The sequence below is a fragment of the Mobula hypostoma genome, chromosome 10 (assembly GCF_963921235.1).
Source record: "Mobula hypostoma chromosome 10, sMobHyp1.1, whole genome shotgun sequence".
Classification (NCBI taxonomy): domain Eukaryota; kingdom Metazoa; phylum Chordata; class Chondrichthyes; order Myliobatiformes; family Myliobatidae; genus Mobula; species Mobula hypostoma.
The window spans coordinates 124847521-124865593 of NC_086106.1; the positions used below are offsets into that span (position 1 = coordinate 124847521).

The window sequence follows — 18073 nt, forward strand, 5'->3', positions numbered from 1 at the left end:
AGCATAGTGGTTAGCACATTGCTTTACAGTACCAGCGACCTGGGTTCAATTCCCCCAGCTGCCTATAAGGAGTTTGTATGCTCTCCCCACAGCTACGATTTCCTCCCATAGTCCAAAGATATATCAGTTTGGTAGGGCTAACTGGTGACTGTAAAATTGCCCCATGATTAGACTAGGATTAAATCGGGGATTGCTGGGTGGCACAGCTTGAAGGACCAGAAGGGCCTATTCAACACTGTATCTCAAAATATAAATAAATACTGAATTCATCAGTATGAACAGTACAGAAGACAAGCTTTATACTGTACTTCAGTACATGTGACAATAATAAACCAATTTACTCAATTTTTAAATTTGCTATTTAAATTTTATCTGCTCAGTTTTGTCATTACTGTTTGTGACAATTTTGAATATCTATACTGCTCTAATTATACTAATATCATGACTGCAAAGAGTTCTATTAGCTGTAAGGGACTCTGGTTTACTTAGAGATCCATCTATCTAACATGCAGTACCAGTCGAAATGTCTAAACACCAATCAACTATTCATCACCTTTGGCAACAACATAAAAAATAAATATGCGAGGTTTTATTGCTAAATTATTGTTGGTTTGTTTTGAACCAATTAACAACAGTCATGTACCAATAAATCTTCCTGTAATGAATGTCTAAAATAATGATAAGTTATGGAATTCAAAACCCCATTGCCATTTGCAGTACAGACGGCAGGAAAGAAAAGGAATGCTGAAATGAATACAGTGCAGAGGGAGAGCAGTGGACTCAATCCAATGCCATTACACCCACATCCATCATCAAAGATCCTCCAACAGGACCATGCCATCTTCTCACAGCTACAGCTGGGCAGGAAGCATGGAAGCCTGAAGTCCCACACCACCAGGGTCAAGAACAGCTATTTCCCTTTAACCATTCAGTTCCTGAACCAACCTGCAGAACACTAATCACAACAGCTTAGCAACACTCTGACCATTTTGCACTAAAATGGATATTTTCTATGTGTCATATTCCTTGTAAGATAGTATATAATTTATGCTTTTGTCTTGTGATTGCTGCTTATGTGATGCCCTGTGCATGTGATGCTGCAGCAAATAAGTTTTTCATTGCGTCTGTGCATACTTATACCTGTGCATATGACAATTAACTCAATTTTGACTTAGATTCTAAGAAACAGCACTATATCTGATCATATGTTTCTGTTTACCATGGACCTGCTGATATTTACAACGCAGCAAAAGCAGATATGGAATCCCTGTCACGTCAACTCCAACAATTCAAAGTACCAGACAGGAAGCAACATCTCACCAAACTATGGAACGGTTCTCTAGTACGGTAAAAATTGACTCTTCACTTTGCTTTCTAACTTATTATGACTTTGTGCCTTATTGTTTGCCTGCACTGTACCTTCTCTGCAACCACAACACTTTATTCTGCATTCTGTTATGGTTTTATCTCATAAAACCATAATGCGCTGTTTTAATGATTTGATCTGCATGAATGGCCTACAGGCCTAGATTTTCACTGTATCTCGGTACATGTGATAATAATAAACCGTTACCAAAGGTTGCTGGGACGATCTTTACTGGCTGCAAGTAAAGCAAGGAGAAAAGCCAGAACTAAACAGCAGACAGTGATTCCTCAGTCAAAAGATCACTCAAATACTTGGTACTGATCAAAACATAAACCACAAGATTCAGCACCATTTAGTTCAAAGTTTATTATCAGAGTACATATATGTTATCACATACAACCCTGAGATTCATTTTCCTGCGGACCTGCTCATCAAATCTACAGAGTAGAAACTACTACAGCATCAATGAAAGATCAACTGGAATGCAGAAGACACCAAACCGTGAAAATGCAAATATAAATGAATAGAAATAAATAATGAAAGCATGAAATAATGAGACAAAGAGTCCTTGAAAGTGAGTCCATTGGTTGTGCGAACATTTCAATGATGGGGCAAGTGGTTGAATGCAGTTATCGCCTTTTATTCAAGAGCCTGATTGTTGAAGGGTAGTAACTGTTCTAGAACCTGGTGGTGAGTCCTGAGGCTCCTGTGCCTTCTACCACACAGCTAGAAACAGTGGATTTACCACTAGGTCTCATGGAGTGTAGATTCATAAAGTCACACAACACAGAATCAAGCCTCCTGGCCTATCTGGTTAATGCTGACCAAGATGTCCCATTTGCCAGCATTTGGCCCATAACCTTTTATCCATCCATTTACCTGTCCAACTGTCTTTTAGAAGTTATTGCACCTGCCTCACTCTCTTCCTTCGATATGCCACATAGATACCACCATTTGTCTCAAAAGGTTGCCCCTTGAGTTCCTCTTAAATCTCTCCCCTCTCATCTTAAAGCGATGCCCTCTGTTCCTTGGTGCTCCATTTCTGAGGGGAAAACTGAATGTACTGTCTGTGCCAAACAAAATTTTGATGGATCCAGATAACTGAAGCATTTCAAGGAAGCACATTTATGCTCTGTAACACATTTCTCATTACTAGTTAATACGAGATTATTTACTATCTCTCGTGTTAATCCACATCATTTTACCCAAGTGAGACTTCCAATTGTAAAGCTGACACCAATGAATTAAAAGATATATTCATGAATTTTCATTTTAGACTGGGTTTTTACTGAATGCAACTGGATTTGAAAACATTATTGCAAACTTTTGGTCATTTCTCTCCCTTCCCCCTCCTCTACTTTTCAATTCCATAGACTGGCTCCACTCTTATTCCTCTTCTTCTCCTTGCCAGCCTATCACATCCGTCTGGGTCCCCTCCTCCTTCCCTTCATCCCTTAATCCACACTCCTCTCCCATCAGATTCCTTCTTCTTCAGGCCTCTACCTTTTCCAACTTTCAGCTCCCCGTTTCTACCTTCATTCCCTCTCCCCAAGCCTCCTACCTCCCCATCCACCTGGATTCACCTATTACCATCTAGTTTGTACTCCTTCACCCATCTTCTTATTTTGTCTTCCTCCCCTTTCCTTTCTAGTCCTAATGAAGGCCTTGGCCTGAAACATTGACCCTTTATTCCTTTCCATAGAGTTCTTCCAGCTCTTTACCTGTGTTGCTTTGCATTTTCAACATCTACAGAATATCTTGTGCTTATTACAGCAGACAATTTGACAGGGAGAGCTGATTTATCTCTGCCCATTTCTTCAGCTGAACAGTGTGGTCCATCTGTAAAATTTGTGCGAACAATTTTTGATACTTCCCCAAATGCAATCATCAGGAAGTTTCAAAAAAGTTAAACAAAGTGCACACATTGAGACAGAGCCTCAGAGTAGCCCGCTATAGTGCCAGATGTGGCTGCTTACCTGTCTGCCTAAGCGCCTGTGCACAGACTTTAGACTGAAGCTTGGATCAAAGAGTGAGTGTCTCACTGTCAGAGGAACTATTTTGCTGATGAGATGTGAAACAGAGACTTGCCTCGCCCTCTCAGAAGGGCAAAAATAAATTTCCTCACTATTGTTAAAGACGTGCAGGGGATTTACTTTTCACTCATTCAGTAACACAAAAAAAAGATGACAGATTATTGGACGATTATCTTCCCATTTGTGGGAGAACACAGAGTACAAATTAACAAGTTGTATTTCTTACACTCCCACAGTGCCAACACCTCACAAGTGCTAGATTGGCTGTAAAGTGTATTGGGACATCTTGAAAAATGTTACAGAATTTCACATATTTTCATTTTCTTTCAATATGCTTCCAATTCATTGTTGCTTGGAGCCTAATCAGTTGGCTGCAATGTCTGATTATTAAAAGCTCTTTTTGGAGCAAAGGAGAAGAAGAGATGATTTGACCAAAGTGTACAAGATGACAAGAGGCATAGATTGAGTGGACAGCCAGAGCCTTTTGCCCAGAGTGGAAATGGCTCATATGTGAGGGTATAATTTGAGGTGATTGGAGGAAAACACAGGGGGGATGTTAGAGGTGTCTTTTTTTTTTACACAGAGTTGTGGGTGCATGGAACACCCAGCCGAAGATGGTGATAGAGGTAAATACGTTAGAAACCCTTAGATAACCACATGGATAATAGAAAGATGGACAGTAGGTTATAAGGTTGGCACAACCTTGTGGGCTGAAGGGCCTGTACTGTGCTGTAGTGTTCTACGTTCTATATTCTAGATACGTAAAGACATCATAAAAATGCATGTGACTAAATAAAGTGTTGAACATGCTCAGTTGTGTTGGCTGTTCCAATATTGTTGCTTTTGGCTTTGGCTCAGAGGTTGGAAAACAATCAGAGGAAAAACAGAACTTGCTTTTCACAACTTAAGCACTTCCCCAAGTGCATGAAAAGAAAACAAAAAAAAGGATTGGTATTTCGACCCCTCGAGTCTGTTTAACCATCCAACAGATCACAGTAAATCCTCTCACTCAAATCCATTCTGCTGCCCACTCCCCATGTCCCTGTTGTCACAAAACCCATCCAACAGCATGAAATATGCCCAATGACAGAACAGCCAAAATACTCTCGGTTAAAGAATTGTGAAGAATCTATCCTTATCTCATTCTAAAGTGGACATTTTTTTTTCTTTAACTGAGTTTAAATCTCCTAAAGCACATACTGCCTGACTCAAAAATTGTTTCTACCCTTTTGTTATAACTCTATTTAATCGTTCCCTAGTACTGTAACTTGGACTCTTAACGGGAACGTGAGGGGAAACTTCTTCACTTAGAGGGTGGTGAGAGTGTGGAAAGAGCTGCCAGCACAAATGGTACATGCAAGCTCCATTTCAACGTTTAAGAGAAGTTTGGATAGGTAAATAGATGATAGGGTTATGGAGGGCTCCGGTCCCGGAGCGGGTCGATGGGAGTAGGCAGGTAAAACAGTTCAATACAGACTAGGTGGGCCAAAGGGCTTGTTTCTGTGCTGTACTTTTCCATGACTCTTGACCTCACAACCCACCTCGTTAAGATTTTGCACCTTATTGTCTACCTGCACTGCATTTTCTCTATAGCTGTTGAACTTTATTCTTCATCCTGTATAAGATTGGTTAGACACATTTTACCACGCACAAAGCCATTCTGTTTAACCCTCACAGAAACAGATATTTTAAAGTGGCGCCTCTCTTTCTGCAGGATACAGTGTGTAGCAGAGGCTGGTACCACTTTAAGAGATGTCTAATGCAATCAACTGCTGTTTAGTGCAGAATTTGGCAGAAAGTCTATGGTGGTGGGGGAAGCCAAAGTAAGAACGGCTGCTTTGCTCAGTTGATGTTGTAAATGCTGCACTTTGGTTAAAGCGCTCCTCCCATGGTCTAGAGGTTTGTGTGCCTCAATGATCCGGAGAGCTGAGTTGGCCGCAGTCAGGGCTTTAAGCGTAGCGGACAGACTAAGAGTTGTCCACCAGTCCTCCAGGTTTGGGGTTCAGCTCAGGGCTAACAACCTGACTGTAAAGCAAAATTGTTATGGAAACAGTAATGAAGAATCCTTTTACAGCTGAGTATGAAGGTATTCCTGAGGGTCCACTTGGGACTTGGATGGCTGACAATAGTGAAAACTGAGAGGAAGCTACTGACAAGATGAAGAAACCATGAACACTGCCAGATGGAGGACTTTCTTTGCTGTCCTAAAATGCCAGTGGGCTAATGGGCAGTAAGTAAGTTTAAATGCTGACCATCCTACAGTATCCAGTCCTACTCTGGCACCCCACTCTAACCCACAAATCAACATACTGAAATAACTTTGCAACAAACCCAGGCTACCATATCCTTCATCGTTTACATAATTACATTATGCCTCTACCACAGGGGCTCCTAACCTTTTTTAATGCCATGGACCCCATGGACCCCAGGCTGGAGACCCCCGCTTTACCATCACATCTAGTAGAGCATTCCACACACACAGAAGATGGCATACTTCTGACATTCCTCCAATCACCTGAAAATTATGCCCCCTCGTGTTAGCCATTTCAGCCCTGGGAAGAAGTCTCTGGCTATCAACTCCATTAATGCCTCTTATCATCTTATACACCTCCATCAATCAGGATCAGATTCACTTTACTGCCAGTATGTGAAACATACCAGTATTGGTCGGGCTGAGTTGTTCTCCAATCTTGGCAATTTTGCAAGTAAATTGCCAAAATCGGAGAGCAACTCAACCCTACTTCCAACCACCCAATACTAAAATTGATTATGGTTTTGTTGACCTCTCATTTTCGTTAACTCCAAAGAGGAAAGCCCTAGTTTTTGAACTATTATTCTGATTATAATCATCATTTAAATAATTCTCATTTTGTCAAGTATCCAAAGATGCATGTAGCATTTCTCTATGGTCGCAACAGAAGCCCATGAAACAACAGGAAACCCTGTATAAAGGCCAACACTCTTCCTGGAGTCAATACATTATATTAATTGTGCTCAGTTTAACTGGGGCAGAAGTTTGGCTTCTACTGCAAGTGCTGAACATGCAAAGAAATAATGTTCACATAATGAATCCTGTTCCAAAATGTCATACCATGAGGATAATTGAAGTAACCTCAGACGCAGAGTGGGATGTGCACAGATTGCCACACTGTATATTCGGTGCAAATAGCACACCCAAGTATCTGTAAAGTAATTGCTACTTTTTTTTAGTTTGCCATGTGTATTGAGGTGAATAGATGAGAGACAGAACCTGAGAGATGAAAACAAGGGGCTGAGCCGCTCAATACCTGTTCTAACAATCCTCTGTTACTGCGAAAGAGCAAGAGTTATAGAAGAAGCAATCGTTCGACAGTTCTAACCTGGGATACTATTAGGCTCTGAGCTTTCAAGCAAGCTCCAGAGATTCAAATCAGTTTTAGGTCCATTAAGCACAACTCCACACTTGGAAGCATTGTAATCCTTCAGTGCATCTGTTTCTGATGTAGCATGATTGATTTTTGACATCAAACAGGTTTTCATGCATGACAACACACAACCATGGCCTTAAAACATCAAGGCAGAATCTACTGATTGAAAAGGATGCACAAGATGGAACCCGTTATTTTTCTAGACCTGAAAAAATCGATGTGTCCACCTACCTCGCCTGGCTGAGGTATCGTCAGCTTTGGTAACTTGCACTTGTTGCTTGCCGTGCTGGGCTTGGTGTCCAGGAGGCTGCCAAACGCCTGGCTGCTGAAAGCGTCCTCAATTTCCATTAGTGGCTTGAGCTCGGGAGACTCCATGGGGGCTTGCTCCTGCCCATCCATTGGCCTGACATAGGCCGTAGGCTTCTGCTGTAGAACGCTGGACTTGGAGTGAAGTCCCGGAGGGAAGTTCTGGGTGGAGAGAGCACTGCTGCCGGGGATCAGGGATGTGGATGGCACAGGAGATCCACAAGAATAAGAACCAGAGTCATTGTCAATGGGAGACTTCATGTGGCAGCCATCTTTGTACGAATGGTCTCCACCGGTTGACTTGGAGTGGCTGTGCCTTTTGGAGCGAGAGGTGTTGCTGGGACTGGATGTCTGCAACTTCACACCATCATCCAGGCTGGCCTGCAGGTCACTTTTGTGCAGCTCGCTCTGACTGCTGTACAGATCGCCGTACCTGTCTTGGACTTGCTCGTGTGTGCCGGAGTGCTTCTCCCTGACCTGTTGAGTACCGGGCTGGCTGTTGGACTGCCCTCCATGCCCACTGGCTGAACCATGCCCACTCCGGGACCAGTCCATCCGCGACTTCTTACTCGGGTGCCCATGTAGCAGCGAGGAACTCAGCGACAGGCAAGAGGAGGGAGGAGGCATGCAGGCGGAAGAGTGATTGCTGCTTTGGTGGGAGGGCGCCATTTTGGCTCTGGGCTCATTGAAGAAGGTCTGCTCCATTTTCTCCACGGGCGTCTGCGGGATCAACGACTTGGGAATGCCCACGAGGTGGCTCTGGTTGGAGCGGTTCGTTAACAGGTCTTTCATTTCGTCGTAGTTCCCTAACGTGTTCTGCACCCGGCTGGACAGGGCATCGCCTTTGCTGGTCTGAAAGATATCAGATGGCATACAAAACTGGACAATAATTATTTTAAAAGCACAAAGGCAAATCCTTGCATTACAGTGGATCCTGTTTCAGCTATTCTGAACAGGAAACATTTGTACATTGCATGATTAAACGGACTCATAGAACACCACAGCACAAAAGCAGGCCATTCAGCCCATCTAGTCCATGCCAAGCTATTACCCTGCCTAGTCCCATTAATCTGCATCTAGACCATATCATTCCAAACCGTCCACATCCATGTACCTATCCATATTTCTCTTAAATGTTGAAATCGAACCCACATTCACCACTTCTGCTGGCAACTCGTTCCACACACTCACCACCCTCTGAGTGAAGAAGTTCCCCCTCATGTTCCCCTTAAGCATTTTACCTTTCACCCTTAAACCATGACCTCTAGTTCTAGTCAAGGGAGTTTGATTAGAATTCATAAAATATCCAATAAAAATTAATAAACCTGACTGCAAAGCACTAAACACTGGACACTGAACTCAGTGGGCCAGGCGGCATCTATGGAAGGAAATGGACAGTCAACATTTCAGTTTGAGATTCTTCACCAGGGCTGGAAAGGATAAAAACGTGGGGTGGATAAGAGCTGCTGGGTGATGGGTAGATCTAGGTGGGGGGAGAGAGAGGGTAGGTAAGGGCAGGAGAGTTCGAATGAGGTGAGAAGCTGGGAGGGAAGGGTGGAAGCAACGAAGGGCTGAGGGAGATGGAAATGAGCAGGAGAGGACAGTGGACCCTGGAATAAAGGGAAGGAGGTGAAGAGGGGAACAAGAGGGAGAAAGAATATGTGTGAGGGGCAGAATGAGAGGGAAGGGTAGGGGTAACAAAAGGGATGATAGTGCTGATAGGATAAGGGATAGAAAGATGGCTGGGTGGGGAAATAGAGAAGACTGATTAACAGAACTTAGAGAACTTGATGTTTATGCCTGTTTAAATCTGATTAATTGCTAGAATGAGTCTGGCCTAGTGAATCAACTGGACCAGCAATGGGAATATAGAACATAGGACATAGAATATCAGAGCACAGTACAGGCCCTTTGGCCCATAATGTTGTGCCGACCATGTAATCTCTACTAAATTCAATCTAACCCTTCCCTCCCACATGGCTCTCCATTTTTCTATCATCCTTGTGCCTATCTTAGAGTCTCCTAAATGTCTTTAATGTATCTACCTTTACCACCACCTCTGGCAGAGCGTTCCACACATTCACCACTTTCTGTGTGGAAAAAAAAACATACCTCTGACATTCCCTCTACCCCTTCCTCCAACCACCTTAAAATTCTGCTCCCTCAAGTAAGCCAACGCTGCTCTGGGAAAAAAAAGTCTCTGGCTGTCCACTTAATCAATGCCTTTTATCATCTTGTACACCACTATCAAATCACCTCCCATCCTCCTTCACTCGAAAGCTTGCTCAACCTATCCTTATTAAGAAAGGGGAGGACTTCATTTCCACCCATTCAGCTGTCAGCTAGTTATTAATTCTCCAGAGTGAAGATAGTGGCCAAAAGAGAAAAAACTCTTTCACAAAGCCTCACATAGGACAGAGTTCCTGACACTATGGATGGGCAGTCAGTGAAGCCTAGCTAAGATAAGAGATAAGATTAAAGGGTTAATTTAGGATTGGCAAACTCTCCGAAACAGATGTACGCGAGGGTGCCGCCCCAGCTCCACCAAGTCACTAATAATGCCAGAATATGTCAACTTAATCCTTGGAAGGTCATTCATTTAGCCCTCTGGACAGTTGCCAAAGGCACAATTTCCTTTGAAGAGTGTGTGTGCTAAAAGACAGCAGAACACAACACCCTTTGAAAAAGCCTTTGATTTTTTTTCTCTCTCTACTTCTTTTAAGTATGGGAAAAGTACATGAAGCACAAGGAGTTTGGGGGCAAAACATTAGACACTTAAATTGTATCAGCCATGAAGAAACAACTTAAAACAAATCTGTAAATGTGTATATATATCGACTCTGGGACATGTGATATTCCTGTCACACTGCAATCAATAAGATGCTGCTTCTGCTCTTTTATGCTCCTTCATCAAGAGCTCAGAAGATATTTGCTGCAAATAGCCCTGGTACCTTCTGCAAAGAGTGTAGTAATACCATCACTTATCCACTTACGCACAAAATTTTGGAGGAACCCAGTAGGTCAGGCAGAATCTATGGAAATGAATAAACAGTCGATGTTTCGGGCCGAGACCCTTCATCAGCACCAGACAAGAAGGGGGAAGACACAACAATACAAAGGTGGGGGGAAGGAAAGGAGTTTAGAAGGATGGCAACATCTCAAATATGGATCATTCAGCAGTAAAGCACATCACTGTCGACAGTTAAGATATCACACTCCATACACACTACCTTGGATACTTTGAAGAATGAGGGGGATTTCACTGAAGCTTATCAAATATTGAAAGGCTGAGATAAAGTGGACGTTGAGAGGACGTTTCCTATAATGAGGGTGTCTTGGACCAGAGGACACAGCCTCAAAATAGAAATATGTACCTTTAGACCAGAGTGGGTGAATCTATGGAACTCATTGCTACAGGCAACAGTGGAGGTCAAGTCAATGGGTATATTTAAAGCGGAGGTTGATTGGTTCTTCATTGGTGAAGGTGTCAAAGATTATAAGGAGAAGACAGGAGAATGGGATTGAAAGGGATAATAAATCAGGCATGATGGCATAGCAGAGCAGATACGATGGGCCAAAAGGCCTAATTCTGCATTTATCTCTTATAGAATTAAGTATAAAATGATAACTACCTTACTGAAACCAAGCAGGGTTACCAAAAGGGAAGGAACAATTATCATTATTCTTATTAATATTGATAATTTACTCTCAGGTTTAGAAGGGAGGTGCAACCTCAACTCTGAACTGATTCCAAAACCTACAGACTCACTTTCAAGGACTCTGTGCTGCAGTACTCTATGGCTCAACAACTCATGTTCTCAATATTATTTATTTTTTTATTTTCGTGATTCAGCCTTTTAAACATTGGCTGCTTGTTAGTCTTTGTTTAGGGATAGTTTTTCATAAATTCTCTTGTATTTCTTCATTTTCCTGTAAATACCTGCAAGAAAATGAATCTCAAGGTAACATATATGACATTCAAGGTTCAAAGTAAATTTATTATCGAAATTTATTGTGTATATGTCATCTTATACCACGAGATTCGCTTTCCTGCAGAACAAAGAAACCAACAGAATGAGTGAAAAAGTACACGCAAACATACATATATGTACTTTGACAATAAAACTGGAATTGGAAGCAGGTGGGAAAAATATGCTGGTTCATTGCAAGAGAATTCATGTATAAGGTTTAGTTCCTGGGTGAGATTGAGAAGCCAGTCCCAGAGCGACATTGTATAAATTTGAATATCGACTGGTCCCAGTATTAATTTTTACTTTCCTATCCTACAATTTCTTTCCATTGTCCCTGTGCTCCTTCTCCCATCCACCCCACTTGACCGACAAGGGCATTGATTTAGCAAGGAAAATATAACTGAACTTCAGATATCGATCATTGCCAGAATACATCAGTAGTTCTTGAGGTATCAATACGGGGAGGGCACGCAGCTTCATTTTTACACCCAGCTTGTAGCTCATTCTCTCATCAATAAATGATTACTCATTTAATTGATTCAGCACAACACTGTGGGCCGTAGGGCCTGTTCCTGTGTTGAGCTGTTCTACGTTCTATGAGTGAAGCTTTTATTCAGTTGTTGCCTCCTTTAAAACAATCTTTTAACCTCATTGTGAAAGCTCAGAAGAATATAAACTCAATAGCCACTTTAATGCTAATATCTAATCAGCCAATCATATGGCAGCAGCTCAATGCATAAAAGCATGCAGGCATGGTCAAGAGGTTCAGTTATTGTTCAGACCAGACATCAGAATGGAGAAGGAATATGATCTAAGTGACTTTGATCGTGGAATAATTGTAGTGTCAGACAGGGTGGGTTTGAGTACCCAGAAAATGCTGATCTCCTGGGGTTTTAATGCACAGCAGTCTCTAGAGTTTACAGAGAATGGTGTAAAAAACAAAAAAAAAATCCAGTGAATAGCAGTTCAGTGGGCAAAAGATACCTTGTTAATGAGAGAGGTCAGATGAGAATGGCCTGACTTTCTCAACCTGATAGGAAGGCGACTGAACTCAAATACCATGTGTTACAACAGTAGTGTGCAGAAAAGCATTTCTGAATGCACAACACATCGAACCTTAAAGTGGATGGGCCAAAACAGCAGAGAACCACACTATACATCCTCCTAGGGAAAGTGTGGGTTTTCTCCAGATGCTCTGGTTTCCTCCCACAGCCAGAATTCATCAGTAGTTACCAGGTGGGTTCACTGGTCATTAGAAATCTATGGAGTCAAATGGACAGTCAACATTTCTGGTTGAGACTCTTTATCAGGACTGGAAAGGATAAAAAGGTGGGGCGGATAAGAGCTGGTAGGTGAAGAGAAGATCTAGGTTGGGGGGAAAGAGGGTGATAGGAGGTAAGGACAGGAGAGTGCGATTGAGGTGGGAAGCTGAGAGGTGATAAGTGGAAGTGACAAGGGAAAGCTGAGAAAGATTGAATCGCGCAGGAGAGGACAATGGACCATGGGATAAAAGGAAGGAAGTGAAGAGGGGAATCTTTGCAAGAAATTGGTTAATTGTCCCATAATTGGGTTAGGTTTAAACTGGGGTTGTCAGCGATTGCTAGGTGGCACGCTCAAAGGGCCAGAAGGACCTATTCTGTGCCATATCTCTAAATGAGTAAATATCTCAATGCACTTACAGACGGAATGATCTGCCTACAAACCAAAGCTTGTCAGTGTATCGCGGAACATGGGACAATGATAAACCAACACCAATACCCACATTTAGAGATAATTACTGCATGCAGATTAATTAATGGTGTGACACTGGGCTTATCAGAGTTTTAAGATTCAATCACTAAGGTTTTTCAGTTCTAAAGGTGCGAACAAGCTGAAGTAACGCAGAGTCAACCACCTCTAGAAATGATACCACAGTTCAGATGAAATAACGCGTTTGCATCAGGCTACCTTGTAAGGTTCACTGAACAGATTAAAACTTGAGGCAAACAGATCTTCATCTTGATGGACTTCCTGGCTCCGTCTTTCCCATTCCTTCCTCCTCAGCGCATTCCGGTCTTGCTCGTAGTGGCTGCAATAGACATGAGGGGAGAGGACATTTAAAGGCAGGAACGCTCACCGGTGGTTAACCGGAGAGACGGCAGCACTCTGTACAGATAACATATCAACCTTCACGTCCCGCAAGCCAAGCCCCGAGGACCCTCACAACGTGGCACGACTCAACTCGAGAGAGGGAGGGACGGAAGGCAAACAGGGAAGAGGGGAGGGGAGCCGGAAAGGGGCGAGGCTTTGAGCCGGTTCAAAACGTGTACGAAAATATGGAAACAAAAGCGGTGGCAGGTTCCAACTTGCAGGGACAATCCTCGGGAGGCATGTGGCAGGGGACACTTCTGTGCGATCAGCCTGCGTTGATTTGTTATGAGTCTCTGGCTGCACTCGTTGGCAGTTAATTAGTGTACAAATTTGAGATGACAATTTAAATAGTAGATTGCACACTCTGATGTTATCTGCAGCAAGAAAAAAGGCCCAACATCTGCTACCTTCTGCGCAGCTTGAATAACCAATATATCTGACGCAAAGGTGAAACGCTCCAGCTAAAGTTGAAAAATCACTAAGCTGAAAGCAAATTTATTACCAAAGTACTTATATGTCACCATATACAACCCTGAGATTCATTTTCTTGTGGGCATTCACAGTAAATATAAGGAAACAACAGAATCAATGGAAGACTGCAGATAACAAAGACGGACAACCAATGTGCAAATGAAGTCAAATTGCACAAATACAGAGAAAAGTAAATAAAATAATATTAATAATAATTAGTGAGTCTTTGGAGGTGAATCAGAGGTGTGGCGTAGCAGCGCAGTGGTTAGTACAACGCTTTACAGTACAGGGGACCTGGGTTCAATTCCTGCCACAGCCTGTAAGGAGTTGCATGTTCTCCCCAAGGCCACGTGGGTTTCCTTGGGGTGCTCCTGTTTCCTCCCACAGTCCAAAGATGTACCGGTTAGTAGGTTAATCGGTCACTGTAAACTGTCTAATTAGACGAGGCAGTACAGCTCAAAGGGATGGAAGAGCCTAATCTGCGCTGTATCTCAATAAATCAATAAATAAATCAGTGTTGGAAAAGGTGTTCCAACCAATTTTCTCGCGCTGTGAATTGATTTACAGCTCTCACACGATGGGTGTAAGAAAGAATGAACCACACTGCTCCAAGGATTAAATACTACAGCAGTCCCTCTTTCAACATTAAAATGTTAATTATTAATTTGAAACAGCAGCTAATTAAACTTGCGGTTGATCATTTATCCTCTTTGTTCTATGAGATGCTGTAATGTTTACACTGGTGTAAGCATGTTAACTGTAATCAGCCATTCAGAGCTATCAAAGGGAGTGTGTTTCTGTTTGCTTCCCCTGCATCTATTTGCCCTTCTCACTACAAACTGTAAACAATGGTTTGATCTTATTTATTTATTTAGAGATACAGCAAACAGACTATTCCTGCCCAAAGAGCCTCACCGCCCAGCAACCCACCTATTTAACCCTAGCCTAATCACAGAGCAATTTACAATGACCAATTAATCTACTAACTGTTGTGTCTTTGGACTGTGGGGGGAAACCGGAGCCCCCAGAGGAAACCCACATGCACTCAGCAAGGAATGTACAAACTTGCTTAGAAAGGACACTAGAAATGAACTCTGAACTCTGACACCCAGTGTTGCACTAGCCGCTACACTGTTGTAACTCCCCTGATGAAACAATAATATTATTTACCCACATTGCCATTAAGCCACTAACCAGGCACCAAGTTTCAGAGAGTTTGCCAATCCCAAATTAACCCTTTCATCTTGGTTTGGGATGCTAAACTTCATTGACTGCCCATCCATTGTGTCAGGAGCTGTGCCCTGTATGACACTGTATTAAAGAGTGTCTTTGGCCACTACCTCTATTCTGGGGGATTGGAGTTAAGCCGATACCAGACTGCATAGAGATGAAGTCCTCCTCTTCCCTCATGAGGATAGGATTAAGTGAGCTGGAGTTTTTCTCTCTGAAGCAAAGGAGGATGAGAGGTGACTTGACAGAGGTGTACAAGATAACAGGCATAGAATGAGTGAACAACCAGTGACTTTTTCCCAAGGGCAGAAATGGCTAAAACAGGGGAACATAGTTTTAAAGTGATTGGATGAAAGTATAGTTTGGGGGTTAAATTCTTCACACAGTGAGTGATAAGTATGTGGAGCTCCCTGCCAAAGATCAAAGTTCAAATTTATTATCTAAGAACATATGCGTCTTCATATACTACCCTGAAATTTATTTCCTTGCAGGTTTTCACCATAGAACGAAGAAATGCAACAGAATCAATGAAAAACTACACACAAGAAAGATCGTTAGACAACCAGTATGCAAAACAAGCCAAATTGATCAAATACAAAAGAAAAAAATAAATAAATAAATAAATAAATAAATAGATAGATAGATAGATGGATAGATAGTAAATAAATAATACTGAGAATATAAGTTGTAGTCCTTGAAAGGGAGCCAATGGGTTATTGCAGTCTTTCATTGATTTTATTATGGATTTATCTTATGCCCGCAAGAAATTGAATCTCAGAGGTTTTATGGTGACTTGCATGTACTTTGATAACAAATCTTTTCGAACTTTGTGGAATCAATTCAGCATCAAGGCAAGTGAAGTTATCCACGTTAATTCAGGATACTGATGGTTGATGGGTAATAACTGTTCTTATCAACTCAAAATCCCATGAGTAAACAAGTCAGGCACCAACTACCTTTAGAGTGAAGGAGGATGAGGTAACATGACAGGTGTACAGGATCACAAGAGGCATAGATCAAGTGAACAGCCAGAGACCTTTTCCCAGGGTGGAAATGGCTAATACCCAGGGACATCATTTTAAAGTGATTTGAGGAAAGTATAGGAGGGATGTCAAGGTAAGTATTTTACATATAGAGTGGTGGATGTGTGGACCACCCTGCCAGGGGTGTTGGTAGGTACAGATACACTTTTGGGGCATTTAGGAAACTCTTAGATTGACACACTGATGACTGAACAATGGAGGATTATGTAGGAAGGAAAGGCTAGATTGATCTGAGAGTAGTGTAAAATGTCACAATATCATGAGCTGAAAAGACGGTAAAGCTCTATATTCTAGGTAAGGAGAGGTTTGACGAAGTTTGACAATCTTTGGAGTTGAAAGAGATTCTGCAGGTACTGGGAATGAGCATTCTGGCTTCTTTCCCCTTTGTTTCCAGTCCTGATGAAGGGCTTCTGCCTGAAGTTTCAACTGTTTAATCCCCTCTATAGATGCTGCCTGGCTTGTCGTGCACCTCCAGCATTTTGAGTGTGTCAGACAAACATAATTGTTCTTCCCCACACTGGTTCCACCACTCTTTTCTTTTCTCTCCTCCACCCACTTCACCTGTCCATCACCTACTACACACTCCTCCCGCTGGGTCCCCACACTGTGCACGTCTGTCAAACCCACCTCCTTTATTTGGTTCCAAACTCCACATTCCTCCCCTAACAGATTCCATCAACTTTGCTGCCTGCACCGAATGCCTTCCACCCTTCCATCCTCCATCTGCCTCACCGGCACTTCACCTGGATCACCTAACCAGCTCCTGATCCAAACTTCCCCTCACTGGCTACCTCCCCTCTGTCTTCCACTACAGTTGTAAGATCTTGACCCAAAACTTCTATCAATTTCCCTTCACAAATGCTGCCTGGCTCGTTTAATACCTCCAACAATTCACTTTTTAAGATCACATGGCCAGAAGATATAGGAGCAAAATTAGGCAGTTTGGCCCCATTTTCCCTCTCAGCCCCACTTGCTTGCCTTCTCCCTGTATCCCTTCATGCCTGAACCAATCAAGAATCTATCATCCTCTGCTTTAAATATACCCATTAATTTAGCATCCACAGCTGTCTGTGACAATGAATTCCACAGATTCATCACTCTCTGACGATGAAGAAATTCCTCCTCATCTTCATTATGAAAGGACGTCCCTCTATTCTGAGGCAGTGTCCTCTGGTCCAAGACTCTCCCACCATAGGAAACATCCTTTCCATGTCTACTCTATCAAGGCCTTTCAACATTTGTTAGGATATGCTCCCAAGATATTCTTCTTGTGTGTTATTTGTAGTGGGGTATTCACTCATTCATTAAGTGCTGTGTTGTATGACATGGGCACTCATGGTATTTCCATGACCATGATTGCAAATTTTTCTGCAGGAGTGGTTTGCCATTTCCTTCTTCTGGGGAGTGTTTTTACAAGACGGGTAACCCCATCTATTATCAATACTCTTCAGTGGTGTCAGTGGTCACATAACCAGGACTTGTGATATGCACCAGCTGCTCAGATGACCATCCACCACCTGCTCCCATGGCTTCACTTGACCCTGATCAGTGGGAGGGAGGATGGTGGGGCTAAACAGGTGCTACACCTTGCCCAAGGGTGATCTGTATGCTAGAGGAGGGAAGGAGCACCTTACACTTCCTTTGGTAAAGACATATCTCCACCATTAATTTAAAGGGGCATTTACCCCTTCAAATTAAATAAGTGATTGTTTTACAATACTGAGAGTGAAGTTGTGCTATTCATTGAGGTCCAAATGTTCCAACCCTCTCCCCCTGTACTTGTAAAAAGAGTCCTGAACCTTTTGTAAGCTAATGTTGAACTCTTAACCTTGCAGTCTGAGGCCTGATGATGTATCTTGGCCAAAAACGTTGACTGTTTATTCCTCTCCCTGATCTACAGAGTTATTGTCCAGCAGTTCTGTGTGTTACTCGGGATTTCCAGCATCTAGCAAATTTCTGCAGTAAATTTCTAAGGATGTACTGTGGACAGCATTGTAACTGATTGTATCACTCTCTGGTATGGAGGGGCCAGTGCTTTGAAAAAGCTGCCAAGTTTTGTAAGCTCAACTAGCTTTAACATAGGCCCTAGCTTCCCCACCATCAGGGAAACCTTCAA

The 18073-nt window shown here is 42.5% G+C and overlaps 1 protein-coding gene across 4 annotated transcripts in view; it reads right to left on the reverse strand.

The window, feature by feature from the left end:
• Nucleotides 1–18073, reverse strand: part of aff2 (AF4/FMR2 family, member 2) — a 711233-nt gene that overhangs the window by 502241 nt on the left and 190919 nt on the right. For 3 of the 4 annotated variants that reach the window (XM_063061150.1, XM_063061152.1, XM_063061153.1), the window contains exons 2-3: nucleotides 13031–13151; nucleotides 7038–7991 (exon numbers count right to left, since the gene is read on the reverse strand). In XM_063061150.1, coding sequence (XP_062917220.1) covers nucleotides 7038–7991; nucleotides 13031–13151 — 1075 coding nt within the window. The remainder of the gene's footprint in view (nucleotides 1–7037; nucleotides 7992–13030; nucleotides 13152–18073) is intronic. The other variant, XM_063061151.1, reaches the window with a different exon arrangement.